The sequence below is a fragment of the Elephantulus edwardii genome, unplaced genomic scaffold (genome assembly GCF_000299155.1).
Source record: "Elephantulus edwardii isolate Elephantulus edwardi_28Jun2011 unplaced genomic scaffold, EleEdw1.0 scaffold00051, whole genome shotgun sequence".
Lineage (NCBI taxonomy): Eukaryota > Metazoa > Chordata > Mammalia > Macroscelidea > Macroscelididae > Elephantulus > Elephantulus edwardii.
Window position 1 is genome coordinate 7,238,911 of NW_006399801.1, and position 12,205 is coordinate 7,251,115.

General features: G+C 37.5%; 1 protein-coding gene across 1 annotated transcript in view; it reads right to left on the bottom strand.

The window, feature by feature from the left end:
• Positions 1 to 9,644, bottom strand: part of TTC3 (tetratricopeptide repeat domain 3) — a 124,251-nt gene extending 114,607 nt beyond the window's left edge. The window contains exons 1-4 of the mRNA XM_006886780.1: positions 9,530 to 9,644; positions 6,733 to 6,818; positions 4,497 to 4,591; positions 3,314 to 3,376 (exon numbers count right to left, since the gene is read on the bottom strand). Of these exons, the coding sequence (XP_006886842.1) occupies positions 3,314 to 3,376; positions 4,497 to 4,591; positions 6,733 to 6,818; positions 9,530 to 9,617 (332 nt within the window). The 5' untranslated portion in view covers positions 9,618 to 9,644. The remainder of the gene's footprint in view (positions 1 to 3,313; positions 3,377 to 4,496; positions 4,592 to 6,732; positions 6,819 to 9,529) is intronic.
• Positions 9,645 to 12,205: the final 2,561 nt, after the last annotated feature.

Sequence of the window (12,205 nt, forward strand, 5' to 3'; positions counted from 1 at the left end):
TCTTGCTCATATGTTATTTCATTAAATTCTTCTGTGTCTGCCAATTCCTTTCGATACAGTGACTCAGTATATTCTTTCCATCTTCTTTTAATACTTGTTGGATCATTTAATATTCTGCCTCAAGCATCCTTGATTATAGCAACTCGAGATCTGAATTTGTTCTTCAGTTCCTTGAGCTTAAAAAATGCTGAATGAGTTCGGCCCTTTTGATTTTCCAACTCCAACTCCTTGCACATTTCATTGCAATATTTTGCTTTGTCATCCCGTGCTGCCTTTTGGACAGTTCTGTTCAGCTCTTTAGTATCTTGAATTCTTCCTTGTGTTTTGGCTTCTCTACACTCCAGTGCATATCTTCAGAATTTCTCCAGACATCCATTTTGGTCTTTTTTTTCTTTTCTGTCTTTGTAATGACCATTTGCACTCTTCCTGGATAATACATTTGACATCCTCCCACAACTCATTAGATCTTCGCTCATTAGTGTTCAAGGCCTCAAATCTGTTTCTGAAATTCAGGTGGGATGAACTCAAAGTCCTATTATAAATGGTACTGCTTTATTTCTATCTCTGAATTCTCTTTGTTACTGTAGAGGAATCCTATTGATTTTGGGATATTCATCTTATATCCTGCCACTCTACTAAACTGACTTATTAATTCTAACAGTTTTTTGGTTGAGTCATTGGGGTTTTCTGTGTACACTATCATATCATTAGCATATAGAGACAGTTTAACCATTTTTTTTGCTGATCAAGACCAACTGCTTTTTTTTTTAAAAAAAAAGTGTAATTTCCACTTTATTTTCAGACAAGTTTTTTCTTCAGTTTTTAAGGAATCAAATCCTTACATGGGCTTTGGTGGGGTCCTGGGGCAGCACCTGGAGGTCCAAATCTAGGTGGAGGTGTTCAGTCCTTCCAGGCTTCAAGAGAACGGTTCCTCACCACCTTGCTGTGAATGGCACAACGCAGACAGTAGGGCAGTTTCACACAGAGCTTTGGAAGCACATAGGCGTCGAAAACACTAGCTTCGGAAATGTCCTTGACGGCAGCTGCCTCTACTATATTTCGGATTACGAACTTCTTAATTGCCTTGTCTTTGGGCACGCACCGGGCGCAGTTCATGCAGCGAATAGGCTGCACGTGACCTTGGCCCTTCTTGTCACAACCATCGTTTCTCCTTTTCTTTGTCATGCTTGAAGCAAGGGTCTGAGAGAGTTCAACTGCTTTTAAATCCTATTGTGTAGTTCAAATGTCTTTCCTTCACCAATCTAAACAGTTGATTAAATGGGCCTTTATACATAACTAAATAAAAAACAAAGCAGATAATAAGTTAAATTAAAAGTTTCTATTTTAAAAAAAGAAAGAAATGATGTTTCTTTTATGGACAATGAGAATTATGTAAATGATCCTGCTTTCCCTTTTTATTTTGGGTGACAGGAAAGTCAAATGCAACTATGAGATACAATTTTAATACATTATGCACAACCCTATGCTTACAGCAGCTTTAGGTTCTGAAGATTCCCAAATACTAACTTGGTTTTCTTTTTAGTATTCTTCTTCTGTGTGGAAACAAAGATTCTCACCACTGGGCCGACTGGCAGCATTATGATTGATAGTGAAGAGATTGAGATTTTGTTAACGGCTTTAATTTGCTTGGTTCCACAATCAACACTTTTGGTACCAGCAGCCAGGAAATCAAAAGACTAATTTTAATGGGAAAGTCAGCTGTCAGGGGCCTCTCCAGAGTACTGAAAAGCAAGGACATCAGTATGGAGACTAAGGTGTACCTGATCCAGGACATCATCTTTGTAATTACTCGTTATGTGTCAGAAAGTTGGACAGTGACTAGGGACGACATAAAGAGAATTGATGCCTTTTGGTTGTGATGCTGGAAAAGAATATTGACTATACCATGGAATGCCAGGAGAACAAACAGGTTTGTCCTAGAGAGGGTGAGAAACCAGGCTGTTCCTTGGAGGCAAGGATTCTGAGGCTTTGTCTGACATACTTTGGGCAGGTTGCAAGGAGTGACCAGTCCCTGGAGGGACTGTCCTTGGGAGGGAAGGGAGACAGTGTAAGAGATGAAGACCCTCAATGAAATGGATTGATTCAGTGACAGGGGTAGTGAGGGTAGCTGTGTCAGAGACAGTAAGATTGGCACAGGATAGAGCAGGTTTCAGGGCTACAGTACATAGGGTTGCTATGAGTTGCAAGCAACTCGACAGCACATAACAACAACAACTACATGAAAGTATTTTTTAATTTCTCCAACACTGCTTACATGAATATAAGGCATAGTAATATCAATAAAGAACATCATGCTTGGAAGGGCAAAGGATCAGCGGAGGAGAGGAAGACACTGGATGAGATGGATTGACATAATAATTGTGGCTATGGGGACAGGTGTGTAAAACAGTGAGACTGGCTCAAGACAAAAAGGGTTCAGAGCTATTGTTCACAGGGTCACTATGAATTGCAGTCTACTCAACAGCATATAACAATATTCTCATACAATTTTAAAACTAAGAGACAATATGGTGCATACCAACTCTCTTGTTTAATCAATGCATAAAACCTCAAAGTCAACATAAAGAACTGTGAATACAGTCATGACTTCATTGCCATAGTGCCACCATCAATTTTATCTGCTGTCCTTCACTTACAAAAGGTTATCCCCTTAATTTTCAAGAAAAGTTACAGCAAAGATACTTCTTCCAGAACTAGACAGGTTCATTCCTATAATAAAAAGAACCTCTAGGTGTTACATGGAGCCTTAGTAGCAAGGAGTTGTGGCAAGGAGTTGTCTTGCCAATCCAAAGGGATGCAGTTCAAATCCACCAGATGCTCTGCAAGAAAAAGAGGAGCAATCTCTTCCTGTGTGATTTACTGCCTCTGAATTCTGCTAAAGGAGCAGCTACGAGTCATTTCCAACTTGAGAGCACATAACATAGGTGTTAAAAATGAAGGTTTGACGCTATCACATAAGACTTGTGTTCAAATTGTGGCATCACAATTTGCTAGCTGTAGGAGTTTCTTTACATTTAAAATCAGACAGTAACATCTAAGACGGTCCTGAAGATTAAAAAAATATATATGAAACACCTAAATAATGCATTATGTAGTATTTGTACTTAATAAAAATAACTTGCTGTCATTGTTGATATTAACGTCTTTTAACCTTTTATCTATTTCTGCAAGATTCTACGCAAAGATTTTCTTGCATGATTAAAAACCAGAAATTCTCCACCAAAATGGGTATTTAACCTAAATAATTCAGTGACTGGGATACTCTAACTAGTATTTTGGATTTTAAATTTACCTGAACTGTCCAGTGCGAAGAAAACATAGAGCTCGGTTTCCGTAAAGCAGATGATTCTCAGGTCTTTAAAATAAAGAATATATAGTAAGATGCATTGCACATAAAACAAAATTCCCACAGAAAATGTAAAATGTGGAAAAAATTTCAAGAACTTTACATATTTATAGCATTACAGAAAGAATATAGGACTTGGGAGTCTTTAATTGGCTAATTCTCAGCTTTTTCACTTTATGAATTAACTTGGTTCCAATCAACTTAAGCTACCCCACATAAAAATGAAGATAGCATTATTTGATCTGTCCAGCTCATGGTGCAGGTGTGATGGGCCATTGCAAACCCTAGCAAATGCTATGTGCTAACTACTGAGGGTGTTACCAGCACAGACAGGACTTTGACCACTCAACAAAGAAGTTTATAAATGGCAACAGTAAGTAGCTTCATTTTAAATTGTGTCCTTTTTACTTTTATCTATGTGGTACAACATAATTTCTCTTTCCTCAGGGCATAGTAGCAGCTTTTCAGATGCTTTCTCTATGCATTCTAACTTGATATATCCATTGCCTCTGGAGAAGGGAGGGCAAAGTAGGAAAAAGAACAGCTGTCTATAGAGCATCATAAATGCTGTCAAAAATCAGGTGACACAGCCAAGATCCTCAGTGGAAGGACTGAGTCTGAGGTCCACCTGGAGGGAGGAATGCTACAAAATTCTAACAGCAGAGCACAGACAGGCTGAAAGGGCATTCTCTCAGGAATACCAGCCATCACCTTAAAAAAATGTCCTTTCTAAAATGCAAGAATCTCACAATGGGAGTATCTTAAGGATTATAACTAAGTCTTTTAAGTCAATTAATAACATGAAAGAACTTACATGACAAGACAAAATAAATTACTTTGCACTGGAAAGATTTAAATGAAAGTAGTAGAGTAGAATTAAATGAACAATTTTGCCTGATTTGCTTGAATAATACTACTTGGTTATATTCATGTACTTATGTCATCTGTAATACTTCTTAAATGACTAAAGACAAGAAAATCTAAAAAAAAGAAAATCTGTTTTACTCACCAAGTCAAAAAGAATTATAAAATTCCTCAGTTTGTTTTTATTTCTCCTGATGAGCATTCTAACTTGATCTGTCACATAAAATACCATTTTAAAATAACCATTCTTCTATTAGGATCTCACCTATATTCCATGGCTTTGGTATAATAAATAATAGCAAGATGAAATCTATCTTTGGAAAATTCTTCATTTCCTCTTATTTTCATAATTTCTCCTTGCTGAAAAACCAACATGAAAGATGACTCATCAGTTAACTCCAAAGACAACCCAGAACCCCAATACCTGGAAAAAATGGTTTTGAGTTTTTAACTTTTACATTAGAAATAAACTGAGGCAACTTATGTAGATAGTGAGAGTAGAACGTCATTTTTGTACTTATTTTCAAAGAAGCCTATCTCTAATGATGCACTACTAATATAGCTAATTATTAATGATTTATCCCCTTATGTACAATATTTGGTACTATCATTTACAAATCAATCTTAAGCCTATATAGTATGGCAGGATAAAAAGCTTTATGAGCTAGAACTGTAAAGTTGGGGTAGCAAAAATGATACAGTAATTAGTCTTGAATGCTTAAAAAAAAACCCCCAACATGAATCAAAGGCTTTGGCAATGGTCTTTACCGCATAAAAAGCAGTAAATTAATCTACAACCAGGAGAAGATAAAACAGATGAATGTGACCTTTTAAGAATCAAATCCTTATGAATATCCAAAAACTTCTCCAACAGGGTAAAAACGGAAACCACAGACTGGGAAAAAGTATTTGGTAATGACATGTCAGATAAGGGACTTATATCTAGAATTTATAAAATACTTAAGCACCACAACAAGATAAAGGTAAACAATCCAATTGAGAAATGGGCACAGGATGTGAACAGTCACTTCACCAAAGAATACATTCAGATGACCAACAAGCACATGAAGAAATGTTCAAAATCCCTAGCTCTAAGGGAGATGCAAATCAAAACAACTATGAGATATCATCTCACTCCAGTAAAAATAGCAAAATTTAACAGAACAGCAAACAACAAAAGCTGGAGAGGTTGTAGAGAAACTGGAACCCTTATTCATTGTTGGCGGGAGTGTAAATTAGTACAGCCACCGTGGAAGTCGGTGTGGAACTTTCTCAAAAAGTTGTAAATAGAGATACCATTTGACCCAGCAATTCCACTACTGGGAATATACCCCAAAGAGACCATAACTGCTACCCAAGCAGATATATGCATACCCATGTTTATTGTGGCTTTGTTCACAATAGCAAGGAGTTGGAGACAACCTAAGCACCCATCAACAAACGAATGGATAGAGAAGCTGTGGTATATTCACACAATGGAATACTACACTGCATTGAAAAACAAGGAACTCATGCAATATTATTCAAAATGGGTGACCCTGGAGGACATTCTGCTGAGTGAAGTATCTCAGTCACAAAGGGACAAATACTGCATGCTGCTACTGTTGTAAAACAGGACTGACCTGGGGGTGGGGGGGGACTGAGAAAATTAGATTAAATAATGTATACTGCATTGAAACAGATGTGGGAGAGAACTGTTTAAAAGGGATGTGTGATTATGTATTACTGTCACGACAGGAATCTAGAACAAAGGCTGCATAGTGGAGTGGATGTGGGGGGAGGGATTGTAAAACAATGAAAGAGATGAGTGTATTTGGGGGAGGTGTGGACAGAGAGAAAAGTGTAACAATGAATGAATGGAAATCCAAAATCTGTAAATTTTCATTAAAATTAATACTATTAAAAAGAGTATTAAAAAATTATGAGAAAACAAACAAACAAAAAAAGCAGTAAATTATTAAGAATATATGTTAAATCAGAATTGGTATAGATATAACCTAAACTTTTCCCCTTTAAAACTCAAAATTAAAACAATTAAAAGTTTTAAATTATCTAGATCATTTCCATGGTGTCAGTGAACTTACTAAAGAATTAGATACTCTCCTAAATCCTTTTTAAAGGATATTTGCTCCTAGTGAATTATATAGCATGTAAATTACAACTCAGTAAAGCTGAATTAAAAACCATTAGTTTCAAAAAACAAAATTAAAACTGTTAAAATTGAAAATTCAGATTTTATTTTTTCCTCCTCCAAAAATAAACATTCAAAATCATTTTTTACCATGTTATTAAATTCTACAATACTTCAATATGTCTCAAGCATCGAGGACTCTCCGTCATAGGGTCGCTATGAGTCACCTGCAATTCGATGGCACTTAACAACAACAACCGTTCAATATGTATGTTGTCAAGACATATTTATTATTAGCTTGTGGAGAGAGTGCTAAAAGTTCTAACAGGTAAATCTTAAAATCCACTTACAAGTAAATATTGATTCTTACCTCTGTACATCCTGCACAATCTGGGGTGTTAAATTCCTCAAGCAAATCATAGTCTTCTGTTACAATTTTAGTTATATGATACTTATCTAAATTTTATTTTTAGGAGGGGAAAAGAGAGAGACAGAAAGAATGCTTGTTTAAAAATGTTTCAAATAAAAGTCATTGGTAATGATCTTCACAAATTTGTGTGTCATCCTTGCGCAGGGGCCATGCTAATCTTCTCTGTATCATTCCAATTTTAGTGTATGTGCTGCCGAAGCGAGCACAATGATCTTATTCTTAGAGTACGAAGGTCCATGAACTAGTAAGAAGAATTAAAGTAAGAAGTTTATAAATTAAATATTCTTTCTCAAGAATTTACAAAAAAGCTAAGGAAAGATTTACAAACAGCATCATTCTTAGATGGTTACAGGGATAGGAAGGGAGGAATAGTTAAGTAAAGATTAGTAAACAGACAAAAGGCACGTACTACTATGACTGAAAAGAGAAACATTAACTAATCAGGGGGCAACTTCCAATTTTCCTAGATTCATTTTCATACATTTCACATTCTAATTATTAATAGATGTTTGTAGCTGTTTCTCCTCATTTTTCAGTGTTATGCAACCTGAGGGCTCTATTTCTAGTACAGTATCTAACCATATTCCTCTACGGTTGATAGGATTGTAGGCGGCCTCATTTTAAATGGCCAATTTTGTTTCTTAGCTTATCTTAATCTGGAAGCTCTGCTGAAACTTGTCCATGGTGAGTGACCTACTGGTATGTGAAATACTAGTGCCATGATTAAGGTTGATGGAAAAAGAATCAACATCTTTAAGTTGTGGTGTTAAAGAAGAGTACTGAATATCCCATAGAACACCAAAAGAACAAATACATCTTGGAGAAAGTGCAATCAGGGTGCAAGAGACAGAAATGGTGAAACTTCTACTCATAAGAGCAATAGATTCATTGTTGTTGTTGTTATGTGCCGTCGAGTCGCTTGCGACTCATAGCGACCCCATGTACAACATCCCTAAACTCCGCTCTGTCCTGTGCCAATTGCACTGTCTCTGACACTCCTATCCTGATTATCCCAGTCACTGAATCAATCCACCTCATAGAGGGCCTTCCCCTCCTGCACTGTCCCTCCACCCCCCCAAGCATGATGTCCCTCTCCAAGGACCGGTCTCTCCTCACTACACCTTAGTATGTTAGACGGAGCCTCAGAATCCTTGCCTCCAAGGAGCCACCCGGTTTAACCCTTTCCAGGACAATTATGTTTGTTTTCCTAGCAGTCCATGGTATTCTCAGTACTCTTCTCCAGCACCACAGCTCAAAGGCATCAATTCTCCTTCTATCCTCCTTAGTCACTGTCCAACTCTCTTATGTATAACAACTGATTGCGAAGACCATGGCCTGTATCAAACGCACCTTAGTCTCCAGGGAGACACCATTGCTCTTCAGTACTTTGGAGAGGTCCCTAACAGCAGACTTTCCCATTACAATACATCTTTTCATTTCCTGGCTGCTGGCCCCAATGGTGTTGACTGTGGAGCCAAGCAAACTAAAGCTGTGAACAATCTCAATCTCTTCACCCTCCATCCTGATGCTGCCAATTGGTCCAGTGGTGAGAATCTTTGTCTTCTTGACATTGAGCCTCAATCCATGTTGAAGGCTGCAGTCCTTGACTCTCTGCAGCAGGTGCTTCAGGTCCTCTTCAGTTTCAGCAAGGAGGGTTGTGTCATCTGCATAATGCAGATTGTTGATAAATCGTCCCCCAATCTTGACCCCACATTTCTCCTCATAGAGCCCTGCCTCCCAGATAATCTGTTCTGCATATAAGTTGAAAAGGTATGGAGATAGGATGCATCCCTGGCATATGCCCTTTCCAATTTTGAGCCATGCAGTGTTCCCTTGCTCTGTTCTGACGACTGCCTCGTGGTCCAAGTATATGTTTCGCATTAGCACGATCAAGTGTTCTGGGATTCCCATTCTTCTCAGAGTCAGCCACAGTTTGTTATGATCCACACAGTCAAATGTCTTTGCATAGTCAATGAAACACAGATAGACATTCCTCTAGTATTCTCTGCTTTCAGCTAAGATCCATCTAACATCAGATAATATATCCCTAGTACCACGACCCCTTCTAAACCCAACCTGGACTTCTGGTAGTTCTCTGCTGATGTGCTGTTCCAGTCGTTTTTGGATAATCTTCAGTAAAATTTTGCTTGCATGTGAAATCAGTGAGATTGTTCACTAGGGGGAAAATTTTACAATCATAATAACTCCTTTTTCTTATGAATGAAAATAAATAAGCCTTGGTTGTGACATTTTCTTGGAGGTTTTATACAAATATATGATAGCAATTTGGCAGGAATTCTTTTTATTTAAGTATAATGTCATAAAAAAAGAATTCTAACAAGAAACATAAAATGAAAGAAATTGTATAATTAAAGTTCTCTTATTAAGATATACATGAAAAAGGATAACTTTTTTAATGTCTAAAATAAATTAATAAGACCATGTTCTAGTCTGTTGGTTTTTGGAACTGAGGTCATGATTAAGAGGGACAGCCACAGCATTCTTATTGCACTGCTAGAGATGAAACTCTTGCATTGGCATCAGACAGACCAAAGCAAAAGCATTTGTAATAATTTTTTCATTAATCAAGAATGAAAGTCAGAGGTATAAAGACAACCAGATACCATCATAGTTCTGACCACAAAAATAAATTTGAAGTCATATATTTACCCATTTCCTTTTACCAAATAATGTATTTAAAAACTAAGTGAAGTGACAATTTAAAGCATGTACTTACACTCAGTAAAGAAAATACTTAACATAGGCCAACAATTTTCCAGTGATCCTAATTTAGTCAGAAGTGTTACGTCACCTACGAATCTCATCCAGTTCACAGCCTCTTCAAATGCCAAGACTTTCTGTTTTAAAAATAAAGACAATGATTAAAGGATAAAGAATCACTTTTAATGTGAAATGTGTAAGATGGCATCAGCAATTTATTTTATACAGCAGTAGTTCAGATCCGTACTACAAAACTAGGAGGCTCGGCCCCAGTCACTGAGCCACTGCCAAGAACTCAGCTGCCTCCCCCCTCGAGCGCCCTCCAATGAGGAAAAGGAATCCTATCATATGTCTGCTATCCAGAATCCTTCAACCCCTTTGTTGATGCAAGTAAATGTAACGACCTGCTTCCTGCTGGGACTGAGGATGATATTCATGTAAGAATTCAAGAGAGAAACAGCAGGAAGACCTTTACAACTTTCCAAGGGATCACTGATGATTATGATAAAAGAAACTAGTGAAAGCGTTTAAGAAGTTTGCCTGCAATGGTGCTGTAATTGAGAATCCAGACTATGGAGAAGTATATTCAGATACAGGGCAACCAGCACAAGAACATATGTCAGTTCCTTGTAGAGCTTGGACTAAGGATGAGCAGCTGAAGGTTCATGGGCTTTAAGTGCTTGTAGCTCACTGAAGCTTAAGTGAGGATTTCCTTGCAATGAGTAGAAAATGTCCCTCTTGTCCCTTGTCACAAGTGTAAAACTTCACAGCTTGTATAATGTAACCACTTGGGGTCCACTGTGTGTGTGTGTGTGTGTGTGTGTGTGTGTACCGTCAAATCAGATCTGACTGGTACAGGAGGAGATTGTCCCTCCTTTTCCCGGCAGAGCATCTGGTGGATTCGAACCGTGCGCCTCTGGGATTGTAGTTGCAACTCCTTGCCACTAGGCCACCAGAGCTCCCCTGGGGTCCACTTCTAACTTGGACTAATGAAACTCTTTCATGCAATCAACTGAAAAGAAAAAAACCCAAAAAACACCAAAACCCCAACAACAACAACAACAACAAAACCTAGTAAGACTCACACATTTTCATTTATTCCAAATACAACACCTAGGTAACAATCAAATAAACAGAATAAAATGAACTCAGAGTTTCAACTTGAGGTGATCTCAGATCACCTTTAGAGTTCAAAATACTTATGAACTGAATCCAGACCTGAAAATTCAGGTCTACAGCCTAGCCAGACGCTGTGCTGAGCAGCCAGGAGACAGCAATAATACAAACGATGGGTGAGTGGGGGTTCACTTCTCATCTAAACTGGGCTCCATCCTTAAAACTAGCCCAAGATTGAGGATATAGACCGAGGTTCACTAAAAAGAATATAGAATTATCTGGTGGCCTCGTGATAAAGAGTCATGCTGACAAAATAAAGTCACACACGGTTCGAATCCACCATCTACTCCATGGGAGAAAGATGGCCCATCTCCTCTTAGTCTGAGAAAACTTGCTAAAGGGTCACCTATGAGTCAGTTCCAACTCAAAGGCAAACAATAATAACAAAGAGAATATGTATTTTACATTGTGTGTGGCAAATAAAGAAGACGAACAACAAGAGAACATGTAGTGGCTAGAATCCCACTACTAGGTACACTCTAAAAACATAAAAGCTACATCATAAACAGACATGTGCACATTATCTTCACTGTAGCATTATTCATAAGAGCAAAGAGGTGGAAACAACCAAAATGTTCCTCAAAAGATTAATGGATATAGTAACTATGGTACACAATGGGATACTATGCGACATTAAAAACCAATTGAAAATGCACAAAATGTTGCACAGCATGAATGTACCTACACAACATTATGCTGAATGAAATTAATCCATCACAAAAGCACAAATATTATATAAGACCACAACTATTAAAAAGATAAAGATAGGTTTACACACAGATATAATTATTCTTGAGTAGTTCCCAGGAATTAGAAAAATTAGGGGAGTAAATATTAAGAATTGAATAGACATTTAAGATGGGTAAAGTGAAAGGTTTGGAAACAGGAGTGACATTCACTTCCTAAACAACATGCCTCCAGAAACTCTATGAACTTTGATAAATGTTGATAGTTGTAGAAGGGCTTCAGGCCTTTTGTTCAAAAGGTTGTTATGAGTCGTGCTTGACTCAAAGGCAATCAACAACAACAACAACAAAGTGAAAGGTAGTAAATAAGAAACGGATGATCAGATATTGTGAGTACTGTAATTAATGTTATAAAACAAAATGTTCATGAATTAATGGAAAACAATCTATAAACTCACTCAAATCACAATAATTTTTTTTAAAAAAGAAGGCATAGCAGGGTTAAGTGGGCCCCTCTGCATAATGACCTTCATGAATTCTTCAGAATTGACAGAAATGTTACTAATATATGTCTGAAATAACTTCAAAAATGAAATACTTGAGTTATCAATGTTAAAGAGTTAAGAGAAACAAGTAGATGTTTCTATCACCACTAGTATTAAAAATTGGTTTATTATTCATTGTAGCTGGAGATTGTTGTTGTTGTTATGCGCCTTCGAGTCGTTTCCGACTCATAGCGACCCTATGCACAGCAGCCCTAAACCCTGCTCTATCATGCGCCAACTGCACCACCTCTGACACACCCATCCCGATTACCCCAGTCACCGAAT